General features: G+C 35.4%; 1 protein-coding gene across 4 annotated transcripts in view; it reads left to right on the top strand.

Annotated features, from left to right (window-relative positions):
- NUDCD1 (NudC domain containing 1) overlaps positions 1-14,549 on the top strand; it is a 75,397-nt gene that overhangs the window by 18,600 nt on the left and 42,248 nt on the right. For all 4 annotated transcript variants that reach the window (XM_042973067.1, XM_042973068.1, XM_007075841.2 and 1 more), the window contains 2 exons: positions 8,715-8,900; positions 12,430-12,610. In XM_042973067.1, coding sequence (XP_042829001.1) covers positions 8,715-8,900; positions 12,430-12,610 — 367 coding nt within the window. The remainder of the gene's footprint in view (positions 1-8,714; positions 8,901-12,429; positions 12,611-14,549) is intronic.

The following is a 14,549-nucleotide window of genomic DNA, read 5'->3' as shown; positions in this document are numbered from 1 at the left end:
TTTTTAGGAAGACAAATCTAATATCTGTAAATTCCCTAAGAATATTGACTTCCAGAGCCTAACTCAGTCACATAGTCTGATTTGTACTATTCACTGAATCTTCAACATATTTATTGAATACCGGCTATATGTTACACATTGTCATAGGCACTGGGAATTCTGCATCATACAAAATAGTCTCTTCCAGTTTATTAATTCACAGCAGAATATGAACTACAGTTGACCCTGAACAACACTGGGAATCTGAGCATTAAACCCCTTCTCCACTGTGCAATAGAAAAGTACTAGTTTTGACTCCCCCAAAACTTAACTAATAGCATACTGTTGACCAGAAATCTTGATTAACACATATTTTATATGTTGTATGTATTGTATACTGTATTCCTACAATAAAGTAAGCTAGAGAAAAGAAAATGTTACTGAGAAAATCATAAGAGAAAAAATAGGTTTACAGTACTGAATTGTAAAACATTCACTTATAAGTGAACTGTTGCAGCTCAAACCTTCATTGTCCAAGGGTCAACTGAATTTCTTTCTCTTGCTTCCCCAGTTTGAACTTGACATTGAAATAACAATCTCTTTTGTTCAAAAAAGTATACACCTTTCCATATGTATAATGTATATTTAAGTTTGTTTAGCTTCCTGATAAAATTAGGAAGTTTTTGTTTTTAATTTTTATTGACAAGCAATAAGGTATCATAATTTAGAACACAGGGCTTGAAAGTTTCCTCAAGTTGCTTTCTTTCATAGTTCTCATTTATCATCTCATCCTTGAACTCTTTGAGCACTTCATATGCATTCTCTGTTTAGCTAAGGTCCTTGAATTATTCAGTATAATAGGGGCGCCTGGGTGGCTCAGTCGGTCAAGTGTCTGACTTCGGCTCGGGTCATGATCTCACAGTTTGTGAGTTTGAGCCCCGCATTAGTCTCTGTGCTGACAGCTCAGAGCCTGGAGCCTGCTCCAGATTCGGTCTCCCTCTCTCTCTGCCCCTCCTCTGCTCACACTCTGTCTGTCTCTCTCTCTCTCTCTTTCAAAAATAAATAAACATTTAAAAAAAAAAAGAAAGAAAAGGTGTATAATACACACTCTAATATTAATTTATTAGATCTTGTAATGTATTAGATCTTGTATGGAAAAGACCTACCATATACCTTTTTTTTTTTCAGCTGGTGAGGTGACACTATGTTTGAGGATCCCTGGCTCCAAATTTTAGTTTTTGCAGGTTTATCTCCTGGGCTGGAGAGTTGTCCCCAGAGAGGAGTCCTCTAGGTTCTTGTCTGAGGGGTATAAGGCATGATCCTGTTTTCTGAGATGCAAGCAAAAGGAAAAAGTTTGTGGTACCATCTTTTAATATGTGGGGATCTAACTCATTCCCCTCTTTTCTTTCAGTAGAGTTCTTTACCCCTATGTTTAGCTGGGCCTGGTGGCCAGAGTCAGTCTAGTTAAAATTAGAGAAATCTCCAGTTTTTTCCTGCAGTGGGGAATTTATATTGTTTTGGAGAGAAATGGTATTTTTATGACTTTTTTTTCCACCCCAGAACATGGTATGTCTTTCAATTTATTTAGGTATGCTTTTATGTCCTTAAGTAAGAGTTTTATAGTTTTCCTTTGACTTTATGCTCATTTTATTAAATTTATTCTTAAGAATTTTGAGGTTTCAGCCCATTGTTAATAAAGTTTTGCTATTTTTTAGATGCTTATTGTATAAACATTGAAATAACAGCCACCTTATTTGATAATTTAGTAATTTTTACTTACTCCCATTTAGGTTTTCAAAAGGTACAATTATATCTTCAGCAACAAGAAACAGTTTTATCTCTCCTTTTCTAATGTTTTTGAACATGGAAATAACATTCCCCTGCTATTCCATTTTTGTCTTATTGCTGTTACAAGATAGAACCTCTGAACAATGTTGAATAATAATGGGGGTTGCAGGTATCCTTGTTTAGCTCTTGATTTTAATTATAATGGCTTTTAAATTCACTTAAGAAAATACTGTTGGTTTTGATAAATAGCCTTTATTATTTTATTTTATTTTTTTAAATGTTTGTTTATTTAACACTTATTTATTTTTGAGAGACAGAGAGAAACAGAGCATGAGTGGGGGTGGGACAGAGAGAGAGGGAGACATAGAATCTGAAGCAGCTCCAGGCTCTGAGCTGTCAGCACAGAGCCCTATGTGGGGCTTGAATCCACAAACCATGAGATCATGACCTGAGCCAAAGTCGGACACTTAACCGATTGAACCACCCACGTGCCCCTTCATTTTTTTAAAGTTGCTTCCTTCGGTTTCTGTTCCGCTGTATTTTATCAAATGCTTTTCAGCACCCACTTACTGTTAATGATTATATGCTTTTCATTAATTATCAATGTAGTGAATTAAATTGATACATTTATTAAATTGCTTAATTTCCTGGGATAAACCTTTTTTGGTAAGAATATATTCTTTTCATACAATATTGGCTTCTATTTTCTGATATTTTATTTTTCAAATATTTGTACTTTCACAAATTATAGTGGTTTCTTTAGTTTTTTTTTTGGTGAATATGTCAGAATTTCATTAAAGTTTTGCTGGCCTAAAGGAGAGCTTTCTGGAGCTAGAACAATTTAAGATTGGAATGATCTATTCCTTATATGTTAAATAAAGATCCTTTTTGGACCTGTCTTCTATCCCTTTGTCCTTTTCAGTGTTAGTCTTCCAATTACCTATCCAATTTATTCTATGGTAATTGGTTTAGTCAAACTCTGTTTTCCGGGTAATTTTGTAATATATTTTTTTGTTAGAGAAGATCATTCATTTCTTTTTAAGTTTTCAGATTTGTTGCTATAAATTTGCATGTTCATGCTCTTAAGATTATCTTCTGTTTTTCCTTTCTCTGTTCTTTCTTTTTCCTTAATCAAACTTTAGAAGGATATTTTTATTATTTTATTTTTAAAGACCCATGTCTGGGATTGTTTTAGTTTTTTTTGCTTAGTTCAGCTTTTGTCTTTGGTTTTCAAAGTGTATGTAATGCACATCAGAATCACTTGGAATAATTGATAAAAAGAAAGGCTAATTTAAGTTTATGGTTCTTCAAGATTCTGATTCAGTATGTTAGGTTGGTCATGGTCTGAGAATCTGCATTTTATCAGGTATGTTAAATGACTGTGGTCCAGTGACCACATTTTTTTTTAAATGTTTATTTACTTTTGAGAGAGAGACAGAGACAGAGCGTGAGTAGTGGAGGGGCAGAGAAAGAGGGATACACAGAATCCGAAACAGGCTCCAGGCTCTGAGCTGTCAGCACAGACCCCGACACGGGACTCGAACTCGGGAATGGAGAGATCATGACCTAGGCTGAAGTCAGATGGTTAACCAACTGAGTCACCCAGGAGCCCCATCAGTGACCAAGTTTTGAAAAACTCTGCAACTGTGGTGTAGAAGAATACCGTGCTTATTTTTCAGATCAGTAGCAAGAAATTGACTTGCTGTTTGAAGTTATGTGTTGGAGAAAGGTGGAGAGTGTTAGCCACTGGCTACACATTTGCTTTTTTTTTTTTTTAATTTTTAAGCAGAAAAGTTGTTCTGATACCCATTTTTCTGTCTGATTTTTGTGTTTTTGTTTCTGTCGTTGTTTTTTGTTTTGTTTTGTTTTGTTTTTTTGAGTCAAAGGCACACATGCACAAAACCCTGAGAGGTTCTTTTGCTGTGGCTGGTTTATAAATAACTCCCACCTCCCCTTTGTTAAATCTGCGCTAAAAGGAAATCCACGTGTCTGACCTTGAGATGTCGTCAGGAGTCAGCAGATGGCAGCAGTTCCCAACACACAGGTTTAAAGAGGCGTTCTACTTCCAAGTCAGTGTGATTTGTGTGTTTACAGTCCTCAATTTTATAGAAGTGCCAGTGGGTGGAAGAGTGCTTTTAAGAAGTCGAAAATGCCTTTAAGAAAGCAAAAAAAAAAAAAAAAAAAAAAAGTTCTTAAAATTTAATTCTTATGTTGTCATTTTGTTAGGTATTAGGACCTCTTTTTAAATAATGTGTTTTGTTTCTTAATATTTAGAGAATTCATTCAGTCTTTATGTTTCCATTTATCTGAAAAACTACTTTGTTTATCTTAAAGAAGTGTGTAATCTCATAGTGCGTCTTTAAATTGCACTTAGAATGGGAGGAGAGTTAGTGGATTCCATATGAAACCAGCATTTGTGAGGCTTTCTTTGTCATGGACTTAATGACATGCCTGCCTTCACTGCTTGTTAGTCTAGCTGAGGTGCCTGCCAGTGTCTCCAGATTAGCATCTCTAAACCTGCATTTTACCTTATTTTCTACAATTGCATTTATTAATAGGGAGCCACTTATTTACCCGGTTAAAGACAAAAATAAAAAGGGAAGAGTAAGGTTGGACTATATGTTCTTCATGAATTATTAAAAGTTTTGTGTTATATAGAGACATTATTCATTCAAATTCCACTTAATGAAACATCATTTTTTTAAGCTTTAGCATAAAAAAGAGAAAGGGAAAAGGAAAAAGGATGTTTTGTTTTTCTTTCAAATAAGCTTAACAGTTATTAGTGATGAAAGCCTTTCTCCAGAAAAGATCACTTCCTTATAAAAGGGCAAAATTTTAAATGTCCGTGTGTAATAATACTAGTAAATGGCTTCCTTGCTTAATTTTGCTTGATCATTTTGCCTTGAACTTGGGTAGTGCTTTCTGTAAACGTATGTGTATTAGAAAAATGCCTCGTTCTTAGCTGTTAACTAAGAGGCCCTCAAAGTCCTGTTTAGAGATGTTTTTCTTAAATACATCCATTTCTTAAATACAGTTCATATGTGATTTACTGTGTCATTTATATACACTATATTGACCTTATAATTTTTGTATTACATTTTATTTACCCAGGAATTTAATTAAAAATTTTATATAATGTGTTAGCCTGAAGAAAAACTGAATATGGTAGTTGCATTCATAATGTTTTGTTTGTTTTTTGTTTTGTTTTGCTTTGTTCTTGTGTGTGTGTGTGGGGGGGGGGGGGTATTCCAGAAATTGCAGTGAGATCTGAGGTATCATTTGTTTAGAAAAACTTGGATAGTGGTTTCTTCTCAAGAAAGTGTGGAATACAGGAGAGACAATTTTTGGACTGGGGTCAACCAGGATTTGAATCTTAGCCCTGCCATTTTCTTACCAGTGGAATTCTAGGCAAATTATTTAATATTTTTGAACAGAGCTCTTTTTCTCTTAAAGTGTGCATAATGATTTCAATTTCATAAGATTTTGTAATAGTTGAATGAGATGGCAAAAAGTCAAAGCACTTATTTAATATAACACTTGTACATGTAGTCATTTAGTAAATGTTCCATTCATCAATGAAATTTTAATTCTTCTGCAATTCAGCTGTGAAATGTTACTGCAGAATTATTTTCAATAGGTTTGAATATAGTTAAATAAACCTTTTTTTTTTTTTTTTTTTTTTTTTTTTGGTCTGGAAGAAGAAAATGATTGGGTGGGACTAAAACATTATAGATGCCAGTATCATAAAGCATTATTATGAGGACACTTTGTAAAACTGTCAATGGAAGTTATTCAGAAATAATTTAATACTCTAAGATTTACAGAAGAAAATATTTTTATTGCATACAGTCCATTTAAAATTAGATGTACCCTTTGAGACTTAGATTTCAAAAATTAGGAACATTCAGATTGCTTTCACTTAAACTATCATTTAACTAATGTAAGAGAGATACTGTGTTTTCTTTTGTATTTTAATTTATTTTAGCTTTATATTTATATATTTGAACGTCTTAGTCATTATATTGGATATGAAATCGTTTATCTGATAATTAGACTTCCAGCAATCTCAGTTATGTGTAACCTTACATTTAAAAGAAATTGGTTTAGGGGGGTTCAGTTGGTTAAGCGTCTGACTTCTGCTCTGGTCACGATCTTGCTTTTCATGAGTTCAAGCCCTGCATTGGGCTCTGTCCTGTCAGCCGGGAGCCTGCTTTGGATCCTCTTTTCTCCTCTCTCTCTGCCCCTTCCCCCCTCATTTTCTCTCTCTTTTTCAACAATAAATAAGCATTAAAAAAAATAAAAGTGGTTTAAAACAACCTTCATGATTCTGTATGAAGTGAGGAATAGTGATTTAACAGGCTTAAGCTCTGTGTAAAGATCTTTTTTTCCTTTCTAACAGACTAGCGTGTGTCTGTATACACCTTATTCTGTGCTGTCATACCACAACATTTAGTTCCTTAAACATATATGGATTCTTACTGTATATATTCTGCATCCTTTTTTTCCAGTTACTATTTTGGAGATCTTTTTAAATCCACTTCAGTGTATTTAACAGTTGTTTGGTATTCCAAAGGATGGAATTTTACAATTAACCAACCATTCCTTCACCAGTGCTCTCCAGACAGAGATGCCAGGTACTCATCTGTAGTTGAACACGTTGTATTTATGACGTTTTACAATAGAAGAGAGTCCACACCATGGAGAACCACATAGTGTTTCAGTAAGAGGATGTTAGAAAGGATTATAGGATTGGGCTTGTATTAGGTGATTTTTTTTCTGCTTAATTTTTTTTAACCTTAGTTTTCCTACTCATATTCTTTTTCCAGTTAAACATTTTGAGTGATAATGTATTTCTGGTTGAGTTGTTAAGGCTGTTTATATGCTATCGATACTAGTCCTGTGTTATTTTTGTGGCAAATATTTTTCTCCCTGTCTCCTACATGTCTGTTATTTTTCACAGGAAGACTTTCTCCACCCTGAGATTAAAATATGATTAATCTTCTAACAAAGTTACTTTACTTTTTCTTTAAAACATTTATATTTTTAATTTATCTGGAATGTGGAATTTGTGCACGCTGTCGGGGAGAGTAATTTTTTTCCAGAAAATCTCTAGTATTTGTTGACCACTCCATTGTTTTCTCACTAAATGGAAATACCGCATGATGTTCTAAATGCCTATGTAGGCATCAACCTGCAGTAAAATATCTCTTTATTGACTCCATTTAACTGAGTGACTGGAGTAACTGGTATTCTCTATTTCTTCTATTTAATATACTGATTGAAGCCCAAAGTAAGCTTAATGTTTACTGCTAGTAGGCCACTCAGTACTTCTATGCTAATAACAATTCTGTTTCTGCTAGTGAAGTTTTACATCACTAATACTCAGATTTGGTCATTCTAAAATCCTTCTGCCGGCTGTGCTTGTCATTGTATTTTCATTATTTAATCAGTATTGTGTAAATCAGTAAAATATGAATACAAAAAGAAGGGAAGGTGCCATTTCAAAGAAAACTAAACTGGATGCTTTAGAAAAAGACAGTGGGTCACTACAAAACTTGTGGCTAGTAACAACATTTTGTATGGTTTACTTAAATTTTGTTAATATATACACAGATCTAAGTAATTATAGGAACAGAAAATGAAATACATGAATCAAGAATTATTTTGGGCCTGTAGGAAAATCTGTTAACTGAAAACTAAAGCTATACCACCACCACCACCAACAAATTATTGAGCTGAGTACATTTTGATGTATAAGGTGAAGTCTGTTTCCTGAAGTGTAGACCTTTTGGTTTTTTTTTTTAAGTTTATTTACTTATTTTTAGAGAGAGGGAGAGAGCGCCAGCAAGGGAGGGGCAGAGAGAGAGGGAGAGAGAGAATCCCAGGGAAGCTCTGCACTGTCAGTGCAGAGCCCCATGCAAGGCCTGAACTCAAACTGAGATATCACGACCAGAACCAAAATCAAGAGTTGGATGCTTAACCAGCTGAGCCACTTAGGTGCCCCAGAAATGTAGACCTTTTTATATATTTTCTTGTAAAACATTTTAATGATGGAGCCATCTTACAGCTTTAAATGGTAAGGATATAGATAACAGTAAAAATATGTTAACAATAACCTAAGTTGTTAATAGTCTAAATGTCTAGGCTGATGTCTAGGGAGGCATTTAGAACATGATGTAGTATTTCCAGTTAGTTAAAAATACTGATCGTTAACTCTAAACTTAAGAATGAAGAGGGACACCTGGGTGCTCAGTCTGATTCTTGATTTCAGCTCAGGTCATAATCATGGTTCCTGAGTTTGAACCCCACGTGGAGCTCTGCACTGATAGTGTGGAGCCTGCTTGGGATTCTCTGTCTCCCTCTCTTTCCACCCTGCACTTAACTCTCTCTCTCAAAAATAAATAAATAAACTTAATTAAAAAAAAGAGAAGAATGAAGACCGGATTACTACAATGTATTAGTTGTCTGTTGCTGTGTAGTATCTTACTTCAACATGTAGTGACTTGAAATAAAAAACATTTGTCATCTCACTCAGTTTCTGTAGGTCAGAAATCTGAGTGGTGTAGCTGGGTGGTTCCTGTGAAGGTTTCTTATGACGTTGTAAGCCAAGATGTCAGCCTGGAGAGCTGTGATCTCAAGGCTCAACTAGGGCTGAAGGATATACTCCCAAAACAGCTCACTGTGTGCTGGTTATTGTCAGGAGCCTTTATGCCCTCTCCATGTGGGTCCAAGAGAGCAAGATAGAAGATGTGATAGAAACTATGACCAAGTTTGAGAAGTCACATACCGTCACTTCAGTCATATTTTATTAGTTAGAAGAGAGTCGCTAGTACAGCTCATCCTCTAGGCACCTTCTCTTAAGAGACTAACCACTACACTGCAGATATTTATTCTGTGTATATGGATGAAGGGGAAGGATTCATTAATAATGTTGGGCTTCTTTTTAGGATACTGCTTTAGGAAAACCACGAGAGGTGTTTCGACTTCCCACAGATTTGACAACATACGACAATCGCCTTTGTGCATCTATCCATTTCACATCTTCTACCTGGGTTACCTTGTCAGATGGAACTGGACGATTGTATCTCATTGGTACAGGTGAACGTGGAAATAGTGCTTCTGAGAAATGGGAGGTGCGGTTTTTGTTATATATTTTTAAGACTTATGCAAAGTCTGGAAAGTATATATAATATAGACCTTAGTGATTTTGAAATAACACTTTCTGGGCATAGCTTATATGTGATCTCTTTGTTTTTATAATATATCATGTTTTGGAAATTTTTAATTATATAGTATGTACCTTTTACACAACTGATACGTTAACCATTTCTGGTTTGATCAGGGGTCGTTGCAAGTTGTCAAGAATTGCATTCATATTTTCATCGCATGTTGAGTGCTTTATATGTGTGTAAAGCAGTACCCTAAGCATTGGTATTGCCTCCTTGAAGAAGAGATAGCCAAAAATTACATTGGAATATCTTTTCTCCTTTACTCATGTTATATTTGCTGATATCTTTATAAGCCCAGCACACTTCTGCATAACCACTCTGCTTGCTGTCTGGTAAGTTGCCATTGGTCAGTGAGTTGACCAGAGTATTCCCCATTTAGAAAAATACACTGTGATACGCATATAGTAATGTGCCAGTCTCTAAGATACTATTTTTATTTGTTTTCCTTTTTTTTTTCTTTTGTTTGTTTATTTTTGAGAGAGAGTCTGCACTTGCGTGCCCGCACCAGTGGGGTAGGGGCGGGGGGGGGGGGGATAGAGGATCTGAAGCAGGCAGGGCTCAGACTCACGAACTATGAGATCATGACTTGAGCTGAAGTCAAGACGCTCAGCCTACTGAGCCACCTAGGTGCCCCTATTTCAGTTTTCTTAAAGCAATGTAATATTTAAAAAAATTATTTTTTTGAGAGGTAGTGAGACAGAGCATGAGTCTGAAGCAGGCTTCAGGCTCTGAGCTGTCAGCACAGAGCCCAACATAGGGCTCGAACTCACGAACCGTGAAATAATGACCTGAGTCGAAGCTGGACACTTAACCGACCGAGCCACCCAGGCGCCCCAACAATGTAACATTTTTAAATCTAAGGGGCAAATTAGGATTTTAGTAAGTAAGGAATTAATTTCTCCAGAGCCACAGTTTTTGAAGGTGGGAAAGAATGACACAGAGTTATACTAATAAGTATATTGTGATACTTCTTTCTAAATCTCAGCAGGTGGCCTTTAGTTCCAGGTAAACAAACATGAACTTAATAAATATATTTATATCTTATAAAAGATTTTTATCAGATCAGATACCTACAAAGATCAGGCTTTAATTATATGAGAAAAACCAAGAAGGCCTTAGAGCCAAATGGCTTACCTTCCTAAGTTATATTAAATGGTATACTACCAAATTGTAGTAATTCAAAAAACTAAACAAAAAACATGATAAATAACCAGAACAACAATACCCTGTTTAGAGGAGACCTTTGCAGGCCTTTGTAGTGGCAGATTCAGATATTAATTGGACATTGTGACATTTTCTGCTTTGGCCTCCAGTGATAATTTTTTTTTTCTTTTTTTCCCCTCCCTCCCTCCCTCCCTTCCTTTCTTTCTTTCTTTCTTTCTTTCTTTCTTTCTCTTTCTTTTTCTTTCTTTTTCTTTCTTTCTTTTTTGCTTTCTTTCTACCAAGGCAGTGTGGTATATAGCATAGCTACCTGAAACACTTGGAAGGAAAGTGATGGGCAGGAGAGATATGAATGAGAACATATTATTATCAAGCTGTGGATTCAGTTGGTTTTGATCAGGAAGAGACACACTGACCGAACTCACCTTCAGCTTAAAAATAGCACCACATACTCTGCCAGAAGGAAATTCATATGGGTTTATAGTTTATTTGGTTTCTGCTGTGTACATCCCCATGGTGCATATTAGTTTTTAGTAATATTTTTTAAATCATAAATTTAAATCTACTTCATGCCCTCTTTAGTATACACTGGTGTAATGAAATAAGCACACTCTGAGATGTTTGCAGTGAGTAATAGTTTTAACTGGGGTCTGGGAAGAGGGGGAATGGGATAGGGTTTGGACTTGGGCTTTCACTGAGGTGGGAGGGATACTGTGGAGTACTGGTCACTTTAAGAGAAGCAACTTAGAGTTTTGAGACTTTGGGGAAATTAGTGTAACAGAGGAGGCTAAAGGTGCGAGTGGTTAGGGGGCACAGTAGAGCATACGGGGGCCAAGGAAGGGCAGTGATGACTGAAGTGTAAGAAGAGAAACAAAGGGAGATAGGAAGACTGCCTGCTTTACAGATGTGTTACCTCTAGTATGATGGGTTGCTGTGTATCAGCAGTACCACGTTTGAGCTGCTAGGCTCGTTAAGGAGACAGGAGCCTTCAGCCTAAACATTTATAAAAGTTTAGACATCGACTCCGTGGTCTCATTCCACCCCTTTCACTCACATGAGAGATAGAGAAGAGGAGGAAGCAATAAACTAGCTATTTGTACCTGACAAAACTCAACCATTTTTCCTTCCTCCTTTTTGTCTCCCAATGTCAACCAACTGAAACCCATCTTTATCATCTCAGTTTTGAGTATGTGAGGTATTTTTGGTTGTTACTGCTGTTTTCTGTTTATGGAAGACTGTAGAATGGATTCCAAAGGTCTACTATTTGAATAATTTGAGAAGAGGTGCTCAAACATTTAGGGAAATTGACATTAAAGCACACTTTTCTTTATAAGGCTTTCAACTAGGAGCAGATAGTAAGAGATTCTAGATAAAAGGATTCCCCCCCCCCAGAAAAAGTTTTTTTTTTTTTTAAACTAATTTTTGTCATTTGGATGTTTTCCTTCAACTCATTTATTTGAAAATCTTGCTTAGCCGACAGTCTTAAAATATCTTTGATTTGTTATTTACTCTTAAATAAAATACAGTAGTCTTTTAGATTATGTGTTTGTGATATAAAAAAGAATTTGTTAAGATTTTATGTCTCTATGATGCCTAAACTTGCTCTTTAAAAAGAAACTTTAATATATTTAAATAGAGTTTGTTGAATTATAAGTTTTTTATTATAACTTTTAAATGTAAATGGGCTCTTTTGTTTTAGAGAAATAAGAGTTTTAGTGATATGTTCTCCAATTCCTTTGCCTCTGACCTTTGCAGACTTCCAGGAACAAACAGGAACAAACCAAAACAAAAACAATAGGAAAAAAACATACACACGCACATGCGCACACCCGTGCACCAGTATGCACAATATTCAGAAAGTAAGAGGAACAAAGGAAAAATAAATCATATATGAGATAGGAGAAGAGACGAGGGAGACCTGCTTCTCTTCTGTAGAGCAGTGTAACTTGGTAATTCTTTTCTAGGAGGTCACTTCTAGTTCTTTTTCTCCTTTTGATGCTGTTTGGATGCCTTATTGTTTACCTTGTTTTTAAGCCAAGAGTACTGGCCAGTTTTCTCTGTGAAATAAATAGGTATCTTTCAGAAGTTCTTTTTCAAAGAATATTAGTTGAACTTGCAACCTTTATTTAAAGGCTTTTCGCATTTTTCTACTCCTTGTAATAAATAGCATCCAATTAGTTGTTATATTGTCAGAATTTTGTGCATTCCCGCTGTGCTGTGTTTGTAATATGTACATTTATGTGTGTGTGTGTGTAATCTTTTTTTATTTTAGATTATGTTTAATGAAGAGCTTGGGAATCCTTTTATCATAATTCACAGTATCTCATTGATGAACGCTGAAGAACATTCAATAACTACCTTGCTTCTTCGAATAGAGAAAGAAGAATTGGATATGAAAGGAAGTGGATTCTACGTTTCTTTGGAGTGGGTCACTATCAGTAAGAAAAATAAAGGTAAAATGTAACTACAATGTGAATCCACAGGGGTTGGTGCCATTTAGTAGATTTTGAAATGCAAAGCTGTTCCTGTAAATGCTGTTGTTGCTGTGATTCTAATACCCCACATCTAGTGGGATGAATTCCTATAGATAATTTCTCCTCAGGTATATATTGTTATAGAAACAATAACTTGCGGGGCGCCTGGGTGGCTCAGTCGGTTAAGCGTCCGACTTCAGCTCAGGTCACGATCTCACGGTCCGTGAGTTCGAGCCCCGCGTCGGGCTCTGTGCTGACAGCTCGGAGCCTGGAGCCTGCTTCCGATTCTGTGTCTCCCTCTCTCTCTCTGCCCCTTCCCCCATTCGCGCTCTGTCTCTCTGCCTTTCAGAAATGAATAAATGTTAAAAAAAAGAAAAGAAAAGAAACAATAACTTCCACAGTTATGCCTTTTTGTATAAAAGGAGACATTCTTACATAATTTTGAAAGAATTTAAAGTGTATAATTTCAGTATATGCAAGACTGTACACATATATTCTAATGTGTATATGTATCACATACAAGGATTATGTATATAATTAAATGTAAATTATAAATTGTAGAAAAGTCTTGACTCTTGGGCTGTTTGAAACTATCAGACTTCTAACTTGGACATTAGAAATTATTTTTCACTGTATTAATTAGGATTCCTTTAATGGTGTGGCCTTGTTCTTCACCAGTGCTTAGTTCTTACTATTGTTGAAAACTAAGGGAGCTTGTTTCCATGACTCTCTGCCCTTTTTCTAAGTTTTTATTAACTTACATAACTTACGGGCCTTAAATTACAGTTGACCCTTGAACAATAGGTTTAAATTGTGTAGTTTAAACTGTAGAGTTCAGGTCCATGTATACATGGATATTTTTTGATACAGGACATTACTGTAAATGTATTTTCTCTTCCGTATGAGTTCTTGAATAACCCTTTCTTTATTCTAGCTTACTTTATTTTTAAAAATACAGTATATAATATATATACAAAGTATATGTTAACTGACTTTTTGTTATCAGTAGATCTTCCAATCAACAGTAGGCTATTAGTAGTTAAGTTTTTGGGGAGTCAAAAGTTATATTCAGATTTTTGGCTGCATGGGGGATCTGTGTGGGTTTTGTTTTTTTGTTTTTTTGTTTTTTTTATGTTTGTTTTTGAGAGAGTGAGAGAAACTTTGAGGGGAAGAGAGAGAGGGAGACAAAGGATCGAAGCAGGTTGGGTGCTGACAGCAGAGAGCCTGATGTGAGCTCAAACTGAACCATGAGATCATGACCTGAACCAAAGGCAGATGCTTAACCAGTTGAGCCACCCAGCATCTCTCATGTCATTTCTTAAGGTTTCATTCTTTTCACCCCCTTAAGTATTATTTATATAATTGTTATTCTTTTCCTTTTTCTTTTTCAATGAATATAACAGCAGTGCTTTTCTAAACTGTGTTGAGTGGAACATTTGATAAACAATGTTTTGTAGTTAGATTGAAAATATGGGCATATAATACCCCTATTTCACATTAAACATGTTGAAGATTCTAAAAATGTTGAGTAAAAAAAAAAAAAAAGACAATTAGAGCAAGCATTTCCCAGCTCATTTAACCATGGAGTTCACTTGAAATCCACATGTTATTTTCTGTTGCACACATGTTGGGAAAAGCCACCCTGTAAACCATGTAGTATCTAAGTCTGGGTGTTTGGAGTCCGGTAGGACTCTTTCCCTTACACGTACCTGTGCAGGAAGCATAGGAGTTTTTAGTTCATTCGTAAATTTACAAGTCTTTTCTTAAATATGTGTGAAATGAAGGTGAATGTAGGTGAAGATTTAGAGGAAAACAAGGACATATATTTAAAACAGATTGTATCATTATGTATAACATGTGACATTGGGTTACAATTTTTGACTACTTATTGTGAAGCTTGTTAAAGTAGTACAGCTCA

Source organism: Panthera tigris, chromosome F2, assembly GCF_018350195.1.
Source record: "Panthera tigris isolate Pti1 chromosome F2, P.tigris_Pti1_mat1.1, whole genome shotgun sequence".
Classification (NCBI taxonomy): Eukaryota; Metazoa; Chordata; class Mammalia; order Carnivora; family Felidae; genus Panthera; species Panthera tigris.
Note: the sequence above shows the minus strand (reverse complement) of the source record. Positions and strands in the feature narration are given on the sequence as shown.